This window comes from Phialemonium atrogriseum, assembly GCF_030411735.1.
Source record: "Phialemonium atrogriseum strain 8032-3 unplaced genomic scaffold QBC33scaffold_11, whole genome shotgun sequence".
Lineage (NCBI taxonomy): Eukaryota > Fungi > Ascomycota > Sordariomycetes > Cephalothecales > Cephalothecaceae > Phialemonium > Phialemonium atrogriseum.
Genome location: NW_026848148.1, coordinates 988231 through 1002709, shown reverse-complemented (window position 1 = coordinate 1002709; position 14479 = coordinate 988231). Strand labels below are relative to the sequence as shown.

General features: G+C 48.7%; 3 protein-coding genes across 3 annotated transcripts; 1 reads left to right on the top strand and 2 right to left on the bottom strand.

Annotated features, from left to right (window-relative positions):
- Positions 1-4628: 4628 nt before the first annotated feature.
- Positions 4629-7413, bottom strand: QBC33DRAFT_569609 (uncharacterized protein; the record flags this gene model as incomplete). The annotated part of the gene is made up of 1 exon (XM_060430541.1): positions 4629-7413. The coding sequence occupies one exon, from the start codon at positions 7411-7413 to the stop codon at positions 4792-4794; it is 2622 nt and encodes an 873-aa protein (XP_060284154.1). The 3' UTR covers positions 4629-4791.
- A 4560-nt stretch (positions 7414-11973) lies between these two features.
- On the top strand, positions 11974-13295 carry QBC33DRAFT_537807 (uncharacterized protein). Its single transcript, XM_060427824.1, has 2 exons — positions 11974-12624; positions 12671-13295. Exons 1-2 carry the CDS (start codon positions 12150-12152, stop codon positions 12916-12918), a joined length of 723 nt encoding a protein of 240 aa, XP_060284153.1. The 5' UTR covers positions 11974-12149; the 3' UTR covers positions 12919-13295.
- On the bottom strand, positions 13090-14388 carry QBC33DRAFT_537805 (UBC-like protein). The gene is made up of 3 exons (XM_060427823.1): positions 14090-14388; positions 13955-14034; positions 13090-13890 (listed from the first exon to the last, which is right to left on the bottom strand). Exons 1-3 carry the CDS (start codon positions 14114-14116, stop codon positions 13188-13190), a joined length of 810 nt encoding a protein of 269 aa, XP_060284152.1. The 5' UTR covers positions 14117-14388; the 3' UTR covers positions 13090-13187.
- Positions 14389-14479: the final 91 nt, after the last annotated feature.

The following is a 14479-nucleotide window of genomic DNA, read 5'->3' as shown; positions in this document are numbered from 1 at the left end:
CTAAGGCAACTGCCTTAGTAGCGTTAGTTAGGTTAAACTCTACGCCAACTATGTCAAAAGAAGCAGCAGTTAGGCTAAAGGTTTAGATCAAAAGCAAGGCTAGCAGTCTAAATGCAGTAGCATATGCTAAGGAATTAACAGACTGATTAGTTAGGCTAGTCAGTTTTACACTTAAGGCTGCAGCTATTATAGCTAAGGCAGTAGCTATAGCAAGCGCTTAGAGACTAGTGCTTAACAATGAAATAGCTAGGAAGGCTAAGTTTTTAGTCTTTGCAATTCTTCTAATTTAGGCATTCTTTAAAATCTTTAGCAATGCATTAGTTAGATTAACCAAAGGCATACACTTGCAAGTCTTTGAGTTAACTAGCGCATTGACTATAGCTAGGTAGATTGCATTAAAAATATAAGACTAGTTGCTAGGCAAAGGCTTTTAGTCAATAGCTACTTAGGCAGTCTAACTAGGTTAAATTACAACTGCTTATTAATTAGTCACCTTTTAAGTAACTAGGTTGCCTTTTTTAATCACTACAATAGGCATGCTAAAGCTGTTATAAAAGGCAAATCAAAGCTTGTCCTTAGTAAACAGCACGTTAGCGCTATAAGGCTTTAGAAAGCCTACCTCTAACAAGGCTTAAGGCTTTAGGTCTTGGCAAAGCCATGCCTAGGCAGTGAATTTGGCAATTCTAGGGTTGCCATTGCAGACTATACCAAAGGCATAGAAGGAAAAGGTAGCCTACTGCGTTAGCTTAATAAACCTACCAATACTATCTACAGCACTCTTGCAGTCTTTAACCTTTAGATTAGAAAAGCTTCAAGCCTATTCCTTATTAACTAATAAGTTACTGCATCTAGTGTTAGCGCAGATACTAACTATATCACTAGCTTAGGCAGCTTTCTTAAACAGTGCCACCTGCAGCTATAGATAAGTATACCTTTTAAAAAAGTCAATCGACAGCTTAGCTAGGCTAGTAGCTATAATTATATCCCTAAGGTATACTATTAAGTTAGTCTTGACTGCCAGCTTAAATAGATTGGCAGATGTAGCTAGCTAAGCTAGTTAACAGCTTATCTGCAAGTGCTAGAAAAAGTTATTGTAGCTACCAAAAGTAGTCTTGCAAATGCTGCAAGTCTAGCATTTCTTAACCTAGGCTATAGCAACATAGCTAGAGTTGTTGCAAGAGTTGACAGATTGCTAAGACTAGTCTAATCAAAAGGAGGCTACCAACTTGTCATTAGAGGACTCTTAGGCTAGGTTAGCCTTGTTACGCTAGTCAAAGCATCTGCAAGTATTTCAATTATCGCAGTTGCTACACTAATCACGCTAATCACAACTGCAGTCCCTATCCTAAGTGTCACTATTGCAAAGTTAGTCGCAAGGCTAAGCATAGTCCTTGTTGCAGTCTTGATTGCAGTTATAGGAATTCAAATTGCCTTTCCAATTGTCCTTTTAGTCAATACAACAGTTGTTACACTAGTTGCCACGCTAGTTGTTGCACTAGTCATCATGCTAGTCATTACGTTAGTCATTACAGCAGTTATCATGTAGGTAGTTAGACTAACGCTAGGAGAACTTGTTATACCAAGTATTAGCTTTGATCTGCAAAAGTAGGATCTTCTTCTTAATATCCCATAGGAAGGTTAGGTAGTCAATACCCTCTTTAGAAGGGTCAATCAGGTTCCAAATAGCTCAATCAAATCCTTCCCATATAGCAGTAAAAAGGTTGTCATCTGCCTACCTTCTAACAGCCTTGGCAAGGCAGTGCTAGCGTTGTATATACTAGCATAGGCTGCTGTAATCTTTAAAGAATTTGCGCAGCAAGAAAGACACAGCCTTAAGCTTCCAAAGGCTTGTCATTTAGTCAAGCTTAAAGCGCTTTTGCAGGTTTGCAATAAATTAACCTAGGTTGCTTTTAAAGGCATTGCAGTTAGCTAGCATAAGCTTATCAGTATACTACAACAAGGCTAGGCTGTAAAGTAGCGTTAGAATCAAGCTTGTAAAAGCTGCTTTATCCTTTGCCTCCTAAAGGACTTCTAGTCAGTTGGAAAAGGCAAAAACGTTAGTATAAACATTCAACTTGCCTTTAGTAATCATCCTATCCTTGTTAGAATCCTTTGCGTCAAAGTTAAATACCCCAACATCATCTTTCTTTAGACAATAGCCAAAGTAGTTGTTAAAAGTGCTAGCTAGGGTAGTAAATCGCTCCTATTGCTAAAAGGCTAGGCTACTCTAGTTGTAAAAGGCTAGGCTTTCTTAGGTGTAAGCCAAAGTGCTGCAAGGGTTTGACTAGTCGTTAAATCAAGTCTGCTAAAAGCTACCACGCTAATTAAGGCAAGATTAGCCAAGGCAAGGCTAAGTAGTTAACTAGCGTTAAGCCTAGTCAGCCATATCAAAGCATTCCTTAAAGCAATCTATACGCTTAGAGAAGGCATTAATGCAGGCATTAGACTTCTCAGCTTAGGTTACTAGGAAATCTAGCTTCTTCATAATCAAGTCATTGCAGTTAGAGGTTAAAGGCCTAGGTTCTTCTTCCTTGTCATCAGGAAGGCAAAAGAAGTCAGACTTGCGCCTCAACTTAGGCTTTTAGAGATCGTTGTATAGGTTATTCCATATAAAGTTGCCTACTCTAAAGAATCCTAGAAGTTAGGTCTTCCAACCCATCACAGTTTTGTCAATATTGTTTAAAGCCTCAAAGCTTAGAAAGGTGTCCCAAAGCTTAGGATACACTCTAGGGATATCAATACCTAGGTTAAATAGCCTTTTATTGTAGTAGCCTTTCTAGATCTTTGCAATATCTTTGTCAAATTGGTTAATAACTTTAAATACCCAAAGGTTCAAGGTGTAGTATTAATTGCTTGATTTGCATGACTAGTTGCAGTCCTAGTGACAGAATTAAGCTGCAACGTAGATAGCTAGAAGCTAGTCATCAGTAGGCTTGTCGCGTAGGTTGTTGACAATGTCATAGTTATTAATCAGTGCGCTGCTATTGTTAAGGTTTTCATTCCCATGGTTAGAGTAGTACTAATCAGCGTCTAGTCGATTGTCAGAAGAGTCGCTAGCAAGGCCAAGAGGGTTTCCAGGTTGACAGCAAAAGAGACCACCCAAGTAGGCAAAGGTAGCAGAGTCTGCCATCGACAGTCCTGCTTGCATAGGCAAGTGTCCAAGAACCAATCAAGCCATAGTAACCAGTCAGATCAGCAGGTTCAGCATTAAAGGTAACAGCAACGTAGAAGGCAAAACGACGTAAAAGCAGTGTAACGCAACACAAAGAGTCAAGAAAGAAAGAATCTTCTTCGCAAGTAAGTCAGCAAAGAAGGCAAGAAAGCAGTAAATACGCAAGAGACTCAAATATTCAAAGGTTTAGTAAATACGCAAAAGGCTCAGGTATTCAAAGGTTGGTGAATACTCAAGCAAGTATTCAAACGTTAGTAAGAAAAGGCCCAAATACTTAACAGGTTAGGCCCAAATACTTGACAGGTTTGGTTAAAGCAAGCAAATAAACAGTGCTTCACGCGTAGATCAGTCTAATCAACGCGTCAAGAGCTTGCACATAGCTAACGCTATTCGCAAACTCTTAGGGTGATTTTAGTATCGCTAGAATCAGCAAAAATTGAGGTTTTTGGTAGGTTTGGTTTGTATTATAACTCCAACAAGTATATCCATGCTACCAATTTATAACGCATTGGCAGAAGGCTACTTCAATAGCAATCTAGTAATATTGTACAAAGTAAAAGTAGTCATCATATTCGGTGGTTTCTACGCAAAGAGCGCGTAGGCTTTGACTAACCCACGCTAGCGCACAGGCCAGGTCACAGGCCACCAGGGCCACTTCAGGCCCCGCCCTCACTGTCTATTTACAGCCAGTAGAAACCATCCTTTCTACCCCACCGAGCCTCACGCATCATTTACACTCAAGGCAATAAGAATAAAGATAAATATATTGCTTATTTTAACAAAAGCAATATACCTTCAAAAATGCACCCTTTAGACTACTAGAAGCATAATAGCTATAAGTATCTAGTACTTGCTATACTAGCTAGACAATACCTAGCTATTCCAGCAACCTCAGCTTCTATAGAAAGCACTTTTTCTATTAGAAGTAATATTATAACAAAGTCACGAAATCGGCTAAGTTCAGAAACTGCAAAACAGCTTATACTATTAAAAAGCTAGAATTTAAAAGATTTAAAAGAGCTTGAAAAAGCTAAGGAAAATGAAGAAAATGAAGATATCTAGGTTATATTTATACTTAAGTTATTCTTGTATTTAAATTAGATTTGCATTTAAGTTATACTTGTATTTAAGTTAGATTTGTATTTAAGTTATATATAATTAGTATTGTTTACTTTATAGTACGTGACTAATTTAGTCAGTCACTTAGTCAGTCTTAGTCATTTCTAGTCAGTCTTAGTCACTATACTGACTAACTAGACTTAGTCTTAGTCACTATACTAACTGACTAAATTAGTCTTAGTCACAGTACTGACTGACTGACTAAGACTAATTACCAACCCTGGTATTACTTCATCCCTCTTCTCTCTCCTCGAGCAGCAGTGGATTTTTGGCACCAAGCAATATCTTTTTGCATTATTCAGATAACCTAATGCGCAGAAAAGCATTACATGGGCCCCAGGTAGTGGAGCAAGAAAGCAGTCATTGTTAGAAAGTGAAACTTTGCAGTGTTGAACTGCGGAAGAAAAACACTGATGTAGAACCCCAGTTATGTCCTTCGCACCCCTTCCTACGAGGACTGTTTTTGCTCGGTGCGCGCCAGTTAGGCCACAATATTGTCTTCACTGGCCGTAGACGGAGACTTCATAAACGGCCGCCTCCCACTCGGCGCCCTTATTATGTGCAACATCCCAGACACTATAGTCGATCAGCTTCACATAGCGGAACTCCCCGCTCAGGCGATGAGACTGGAAGCCTGGCTGCAGGTTCTGGGTATTATCGGCCAGGATGGTCCATGTCGCCAGGTCCTTGCTAGCGCTCACGGCGTAGCGATTCACAGCGTCGGATCCTCCAACACTCATGAACGACAGACCAATCCACGACAGGTCGTAGGCCTGCCCGAGGTCGACCTGCCAGAAGAACGGGATCGAATTGGGTTTGTAGTAGTTCGCCACGTCGTCATACGGGTCGACGTCGTAGTTGATCCCGTTGTTCGCGGCCTGGGCGCTGTAGTTGAACGTTCCGGCCGCTTGCTCCGCGGGCGAGAGAGCGACCGAGGGTGAGGCCGTGACGGGCTGGTTCAGCGATAGCAGCCTCCACTCGGGTGGGATGATCCTGTGATTCTTGACGTCGATCTTGGGCGCAGGGTCGTAGACCAGAGTCATATTACTACTACCAGTCACACCGGATTGTCCAGCGGTATCGTCGTCAATATAGAGAGGGATGAATACGTAGGTGGAGAGCTGGAGAAGGTTCGTCGTGATCGTGTTGTAGCGGTCGCCGATAAAGATGTAGACGGGATCTTGGTCCGTGCCGATGTTTTCTATCCAGGTGGACTGGCTCCAGTATGTGCTAGGGTCACCAATGGGCTGTAGCGCGGTCCAGGTCCTGCGACCGTCGCGATATCCCGTCACTTCGTCGCGGGGCTCGTTAAAGCCGTCTGAGAGACTCCTGGTTCGTTTGTACTGGCCTTGGTTGGTGAACCACCCGGATTGGCCAGAGGTCACCATGTACACCCACTCACCCTCCTTTCCGTGGTGCCGGATTAATGCCGGCGCCTCGCGCGATTCGTGAACGAAGACATCGTATTCCTTGTCCGCAACGACGTCGGTCAGGTCGTCGGTGACTTTCCAAACCCTCATGTAGAGGTGGTCTGCCGCGGTGATGAAGAAGTGTTCGCCAGACTTGGGGTCTTGCCACACGGTAAAGTCGCGAGAACCATATCCCATGTTGTCGCCTTTGGCAGGAGGGTTGGGGTCAAGGCCGTCCATGGTGTAGTAGAGCTCTGTCCCATACGACGGGCTGTAGATCCTCATGGACATGTAGCCGAAGGCGGGGGACTCCGCAGTGTACGTGCCTGACGGCCAGTTGATGATGGGCGTGAAAATTGGCACTTGTGAGGGGTCATCGGAGATCTGGTAGGTCTGCTCTACCACCTTGCTCGCCTCCCCATCTTTGACTGCAAGGGCCTTGACGGTGAGAGTGGTGCCTGGCGCGCCAGACACGGTGATGCGAGTGCCGTCCCAGTAGATCTGATTGGAGTTGGAGGGGCTAGGGTTCGATCCGTCAGTGGTGTAGTATATGGTCGTGTTCTCGCTAGCCACCGTGATGAAGGCCGCGTCGCCGCTGTTCACCAGCACAACCGAGTCCGACATAGACTCGTCTAGCGTAGGGCCAATTATGGGTTCCGCCAGCTGCTGCCGTTCGTCGCCGGGGTGCCCAATGATGAAGACGGATTTGGCGACCTCGGAGCGCTCGGCAGTCGGGAACCGCACGATATAATCCGCAGCGCTAATCGAGTACTGTCCCGCGTACTTGCGGTAGTATGTATCATCGAATGGCGTCATGTTCACGGCCAAGGCCTTAAGGGTCATGTTGAAGCGGACGTTGGTAAGCTGGTAGCTCCACCAGTTGCCAAGCTGGGCGGTGCCGTATCCGTCCTGTTGTGACACATATGACACGCCGCTCGGGTTGTTCGGGTTGGGGCTGTTGTACTGGAGAATCCGCGGTGGATAGGCAGCCATGACGGGCTTGTACGGATACGAGCCATCGTCGGCCGGCGAGGTGTCCCAGTCAATTACCGGCTGGCCCACACGGTCACCCATCGCGCTGTCGTCGTTGTTTCCCTCGCCGGGACGGCGATGACCTTTAGCTGTGATTGTATACGGGCCCTCGATCCTGTCGGCAGTGGCGGTAATGATCTGGGACGGGGCGTAGCTCATGGCCTCTTCCCAATGGCCCCAGATGACATACTTCCCCGTCGTCGCGGATTTGAGAATCTTCGGACGTTGCACTTGACAGTAAGTCAGTGGCTGGTTGCCGTTGACGTCGGTGGTGTAGACTGAGATGGCCACGGTCACTTTCTTCCAGTTGAGAAGATCCGTCGACTGGTACAAATTTACCAGAGCCGGGTTGGGTGGTTCGCCCGGGAGGGAGGTGGACATGTCGGCGCCGACCCAGTAGTACGTGTCGCCTTCCTTGAGCATCGAGCCACCCCAGGCCTGGATCTGGTTACCGTCGGTATCGTACCAGATCTCGCCATTGGGGACAGCGGTGTAGCTTTCCGCGGCCATCAACTTGGCCACTGGACGGGCCTCATTGCGTGTGGTCGGGAACTTGGACATGTAGGAGGACGACTTGTTGGCGGTAGCCGGAGAAGCGTCTGGTGGCGTCAAGGCAAACACGCTGCCACCCAACAGGAGTGGTAGCGAGAACCCGAGGAGGTTGCTGCTGGTGATTCTCATATTGTCGCAGGAATAGGAGCTGTCTTCTGCTCTGGCAAACTGGGGATGGAACGACTCATTCTGGCGGTCCGGATGCGTATTTATATACTCTCTTGACTGGTCGATGGTCTGTCTCATCACACCTCTGCTTGAAGATGTTCTCAAATGGGTTTCCAACAAGTCGTGGCCGTGATGGGGTCACCTTCTGTTGCATTCGGGGATCCCGGGTGCCGGGGCAGAAATGCTCATCAGAAGAAAGGCGGATTTATTCGTGTCCCCTGCCGTGAAATCGCTGATAGCGCCAACTTGATTCTACGCAGAGAGCTGCAAGCGTGCAGCTCGGGGGCCACGCCAAGATCGACGGTAGGTTTGTCATGACTATGGGACGGGGATATTGGCCTAATCAAGTTTACTCCGGTCCTATTACTTCCGCATCTATGCGAATCAACACTCAGCCCCTGCCAAACTACGAATGTCCAAGATCCCCGCAAGGGTGTTGGGCTCGGGGGTATCGGCACTTCGTGGAGCTTACCGGGGTGGTTTCTGGGGCACTAACCAATGCCCAATGGTCGGATGGTGTGGGGTTACCTCTTGGCACGCATTGTCCTCGTACGCCAATACTGTCTTTGTAACTGCGGGGGAGGAGCATGAGAGTCTTTTGGGGAAACCCAGAGTTACACTGATATCCTCTTCGGAGTAGCGCCATGCAGACTGCCCGTCCTTTCTCTTATCCCTTTAGCTGCCGTTGCTACCACGAGGGGGATCGGCGGGCATTCAGCAAATTGCGTCTCCTTAAACCAGGTCCCTGCACTGACTACTTGCCAATATCGGTAAGTGGTGCTCTCACCTCACAGCTCCCATCGGCCCGCCTCGGACTAAGAGTTGTCGAGTCTGATGTCCTCTGTCAGGTATTAGAAAAGTGCAGACTGGCCGTTTGACCCTTTCCATTGGCGCGGAAGTGAGTTATCTGTCCCCCCATCCCTCTCGCGCTCAAGGTCAATATCATTTCCTGGGGTATTTGGCCAAAAAGCGTTGTATAATTATGTTCCTCATTGAGGCATTCAGCTAGATTCTCGTTAGCCCACTCGGTCGGAGCCCATCGCTGCAAATGGAAGTCTCATCACAGTATCTGACCTAAATGACCTTCAGTGCGTCGTGCATAGGGTCCCAATTATGACGATGAGGTGCTCGGATTCAACCAGCCAAGCCGGATGCGGGGGCAATACTCGCACGAGTACTACTTCAATGTAGATATTCCATTGCTGCCAAGTCTGTCTTCGTAGAGGACACTCGTGATTCCCTTGCAAAAGTTTCTTCCCCAACTTCGCCTGGACAGACAAGCGTCTCCACGCTTACACTAGTCGTGGCTGCGGCAGGTAGGCGCTTGGATTCTCGGTGGCGTGGAATTGAGGGCCTTTTGAGCTAAGGGTCTACACCAAAGAAACCCCCGATGACGGACAGGACCCTCTGTGCAATCCTCCCAACAGGAGCCCTTGTTAGCCTGCTCCTATTTCCCCTCACCTGCGTCCCCACTCTCCCAGGCGTCGTCTCACCATCCCTACTTCTGGTCCTGACTAAGGTCGCGGAATCCCATGTCGGTTAAGTTCGTGTTCTCGCTCCGGCGGATCTCATTCCTCCCTATGCCTTCCCCGAATCCGACAGCTCACCGCTACCATTAGCTTTCTAGATTTTACATATCCTTTCCCGCGAGGATCTCAGTTCGCTACTAAACTCTTCCGACTACACTCATACCGAACTGAAGGGGACGTATAGGATGCTTCCTCGTCCTCTCCTCCTTCGCTCCACCTGGCAACATTTCCAGCTTGTACACACACAATTCCGTCACCGTTATCACACACACACAGCCACTCGAAGCATCCAATCAGATATAATAAACCATAAGTTGACATAATGCTTCTGACGTAGACCTGGGCTGCAATCTCTATTGCATGCCATCCCGGCCCAGGCACAAGCACTTTTTCCATTTCCTATCAGACCGATCGCTAACACCATGCCATACGCCTTGTACTGCTGGTTTTATGTTGACAACGTGATACGTGGCGTACAGCAGGATCCTTGGCGGCTGCATTCAGAGAAGTCGCACCGACGGAACCCTAAGCTGAGGAAGCGAGCCCACATTTAGGGAACCGCTGTCCAGGGAAGCCGGGACCATGGATTGATTTATTCATAGGCTGTCCCAGCCGCCCTTGGGCAGCTATGCAGCGTACAACTACCAATACAGGTTCGTCTAGAAGCGCGAACCTGCAACTGCCCCGATTTGTACGATGGCGTTTGTACGATGGCGTTTGTACGATGGCGTTTGCATGAGCGTTACATTCCGAAAACCTCGTTTTGCCTTGTCAAGTCTCCAAAACCTTTAGAATAGCGGAATGGGTGGTACAGTAGCTATTAGTTTTATCAGCCCCGATAGGCAATGTACAAAGGCGCAACGGGTCGCAAGAGCATTTCACCGAGGAGGGGAATAAAGCAAGACCCACAATGTGCTAGAAGATTCGAAAAGGTTTTACATCGAGCTACATGACGTCATGATAACCTCCGAAAAGGTTGAGTGCGGCACTCCATGCCCCCCATATTATCCGTCAGTCTCAAAATTCTGGATTGTCCTCTGTACTACCGCCATGGACGTCCCTCCACAGCTGCAAGAAAGAATTTGAACAACTTTTGCAAGAGCTTCAAGCGGAGCTAGGCAGCGGCGCCGCTAATAACTTCTTGCTAGCCTGTTGCGCCGAGCATTATTTGAGGCTTGCGCCGTGTGTCAATCCCTAGGAACTGATGGGTGCTGCTACGCCTGCTGTTGCGGAACGTTGGGATAGATTTGTCTCAATATCGCTCTTAGTCGAGAGCCCCTTCTTGGGAGATTGCGCTGGCATGTCTCTTGATATGAGCTTCTTCAAGCCAGTCAGCCTCTGTGTAAGCAATGTGACTGTTTTTGCTGTAGGAGACGGCGGGATCGAGCGGCAAAGAAAGGCGAAAGGAGCTTTGTGAACATGGCTACGGCGCATTTTGCTTGTCAAGGCCTTATTGATAACCTCGACAGATATTGGACTGGGCTAAAACAGCATAGTCTTTTCCTACACCAATTCTTAGTGGATACCGAATGGGTGGTTTTGTTGGATTGCGACGACCCTAATACCATCTTATTCTGCGGGGCTTAGAAAATGACGATGATCTTTATCAATGGCGTTGAGCTGTGGCGGAATACAGGACTGCTGAGGAATATGGGCAATTTTGCTGTGAAGCTGCGAGCTAGAGACTGAACGGCGGTCAGGTCTGTAAGTTAGGTGAGAACGGCAACAATAAGGCTTACAAAGATTATGTGACACACATGTTCCTGGACGAGAGGGACTATCTGGAAGCACCAAAGGAGCTAAAAAGGAATCTCCAATTTGGGAGGCGATGGGACATCCTGATTTGAGGATTGACTGACTAGAAAACCGACCAGACGGTTTTGGGGTTAGGCTTTGGCGTTATATTGTTTGCTGGGGCAGACATTAAGAAGATGTGTGGCGAGACCTATTTAAAAACGAACATGCTTACTGTATTGATATCGAGACAGATATTTTACTAACGATTTCCACAACTCCTATTTTGTGGCCCTTCTTCAGCACATTCACAAGGCCTGTCCCAATATTCCTCAGTCATGCAAGATAGTATCTCCAGCTGCGGAGAGTTTGGTTAGGGGGCATAAACTCCGCTTTGAAGATGACTGGAACGTGGTCTCTATGGAGCTGCAATAGTACCTCTGAGGCTTAGTCGGTATCCTTAGCACGTAGCGAGTGACCATATGCGAACTTTTAAGTTCGCATGTGGATGTCCAATAAAATGATGTTCAGACCATCGAAATAGCAGGGCATACAAGCCAATGGGAACTAAGCTAGCTCCATCATGTGCCGCAAAAAATCTCTAAGTCTTAGGGCAAGTGTCCCTTGGCAGCGCAGGTCGAACAACCTAGAACCCAGGATAGCGGTCCCCTTACAGAGGAGTCGCGACGGGACACGTCTCCTTTCCGGTTGTTGGAGGCGCCGTTGAGCCGGGATCTCGGCGTGACAGCCCACCCCACATCATGCCCCACCCTGTATTTCGGTACCCTACGCCCCTGGCTCCCGGCGTCCTGGCCCTTGTTCCGGGTTCGGCTCTAGCGCCTAGACTTCTGCAGAAACAAGGCAAACCAGCACCGCGCTGAGCCCCTTGTAAATTCATCAAAAACTTCTGCCCTTATTTGTATAACTGTAGTGTACTGTACAGTAGAGGGCGAAATGGTTGTCGCTTTTTTTCATACTTAACTTTTTCTTGGGATGGCCGAGGGTCTGTTCGTCGTGTTTCGTCAAGGCCTGCTCTTCTGCACCGTGACCGATGGCTGTCCAAAGTCTGGCTTTCACTGCCTCGCCCCAGGCACTAAGCGCCTTACGAGTAATCGTGGTCTTGGAGCTGCCAAGCTCACGGCCGGTACTGCGGGGCAGCGAATCGTGGTGGACCAATGAAGGCTCATGTAAGAGATTGGCAGAGAAGGATCCTGCCCATCATCACCGTGCTGGACCTTGCCAGTGTAATACGGCAGCCGGGTGCCCAATCTTACTAAGCGTTCAACCCCCGCGTTGCTTCGTTCGATATCTGCAAGACGACGTCTACTCTGCAACTCGCGTCTCATCTATTCGATACGAGCGGTTAACATCTCTGTCCGACGTGTGCCCATAGTAGCAGTTTTCCTTGCTCTATTTTGAAAGCCGTTGACCTCAATGTCCCTCCTGTCGAGACTGCCCGTTCCCCCAGGACTCGCCGGCGATGTGCAGCCTTCTCGAGATCCAGTTCATCAGCGTGTCTATAATGCCGCCGAATTGCTCAGCATTCGGCATTTATTCGCACCAAGTCTATTCTTCAATAACGACCCTGCTTATATGAGAACCGCAAGGGTCATTGGCTCCTACGTCGCCGTATTGCCTCCGGAAGATGCCTCATCAGAGCCGAATCGCTGGATGCTAGTGCTTAAGACCGGCCAACAAACGACAGTCAAAATTGAATCAAAGCAGGCGGATCCATTGGGTAATACAGTAGTGTGCTGTTCTGACGGGCCTCATGTGCTCGAGGCCGGAGAGTTGGAGAATTGCGCAAGGAGCTGGGCTCTTGACGTGCGACCGGGGAGTACTGTGGGCGAATGGCTAGATCGGCTCGTGGAGACTGGATCGACGAGATACAGACTTGTCCGGGGGCTTGGTGAGACTTCCAGCCAGTGTATAGGCCAAAGCTAATCCCTTCATAGGATTCCTTTGGTGGATGGACTATGTCCTACACGAGCTGAATAGCTTCTTTCTTGGGCTGCATCAAATAACCGATTTAAAGTCCTGGATTAGAATGGTTTGGAATAAGGACGGGGCGGCCATTTCTGAAATGATGCGGACACTTGAGAAAGGAGTATGGCTGGAGATGGAAAGCTACTTAGAAGGCGCCCCTTGGCGCTCGGCGTCGGTGGGACTCTGCGCTGGTCCCCGAACAAACCTGAAGGCGTGACTAGAGTGCGGCGAAGGCGGGTCGGATGGCGTCATTACATTGCAAAACTATTTGATGCTTACTCCAGTTGGGATACGTCGTCTTTGATTGACGCAACTCAACGCTATTTCGCAGGCGTTGGTGGTGTTGCAAAGGCACGCGGGTGGTTATATAAGCAAATGAAAACGCAGATTGGCATAATGTTTTGGGATTTTTTTGTCGAGTGGTTTACTGCGCGCTGTTTGTTACAAAGAAAGCAGGACTCTTTTAAAATACAACGGCATCTCGTTTTAGGATGAGGTTGAACTGCCCTCACCCAACAACCTAGCAATCAACACGTACACGAAAATCGCCATGCCAGCCAGGACCAGCTTATTCCGGAACAGCCAACCCCGGCCGGCGTCTCGCTGTTGCATAACGGCATCCACAACAGCATGTGTTTGGTGGCCGCTTCCGGCGGCAATTCCGAGCTGGGGCCCACACGAGGATGGGCTGGTGCTGCTGATGCGAGCACCGGTTGCCGGGTCGATATTATTCTCCTGAATCCACTCCCAGTTCACCTTGTCGAGGTCGGGCCACTCGGACTTGAACTTTGCGCCGCCGTCCCCAGCCTTGACATTTCCTTTCTGAGCCGGCCCTCCAGCCTTGATATGCGAGCCGCCACCCGTTGAGTTCCACCAGCGCGATCGTGTGGCGTGGCACTTGCGCTCCGTCTCGGTTGCGGAGACGGAGCCTGTGGTCATCTCTTCCGACGTCATGAACGAGAGGAGGCCGATTAGGATGGTCGATACTTCCCATGCCGGGTTGAAGGAGCGGGGGTGGAAGTCGGAGATGGATAGACAGAGCCGGGACGAGGGGTGGAACCGGCCGGAGGGTGTGTGCATTCGGATGGCAGGTGGGGCAAATGGATAATTCGGGGGGAACATGAGGGTGCCCCAGTACTGACCACCATGGTAGGGAGTATTCTCGGGACCGGTAATAATGTAATGCCACCTAGCGAGGCAAGGCTGTCAGCAGAGTGTCCACATGGGCAGAATAAAAGACGGGTCGGGATTACTCTAAAATGTTGGTTTCTGATGGATGGGCCGTGATGTAAGGCGGTGGATTCTCGGAGATGGTCTTGTACTCGCGGGTCAACTGTACGAATGATTAGCAATGGCGATTTGGATGGAATGTTTGACAAACTGCTTACCCGCTTATGTGCTGCTCGACTGGCCATGTTGACAGATGCCGAGAGCGATGGAGATGGTAAGGATAGTGAAGATGGTGGGTATGGAAAGGGTGACAAAGGAAGGCGGGAGATGGAAACGTGTCAGCAATAGGCCGGCTGCGCTGGATGTTTAAATGTGAGAGAGCCTAGGTAGGTGCTCTGAAAAGAGCGAGGCGAAAGGGTATAGTACCCCGAAACAAAGACAGAGAACACGTTGGTTGAGCTGATGCAACTGGAAAACGGCGCCCGACAATTCAGGAAGTGTCCGTAGACGTTTTAAGGCAGGTCGCGGGATCACTGAGGCGGCGGGCTGACGTTGAGGATGGCAAGGTGCACGGACTATCCTGATCGGAGTTGCCCTAGCCACACCTC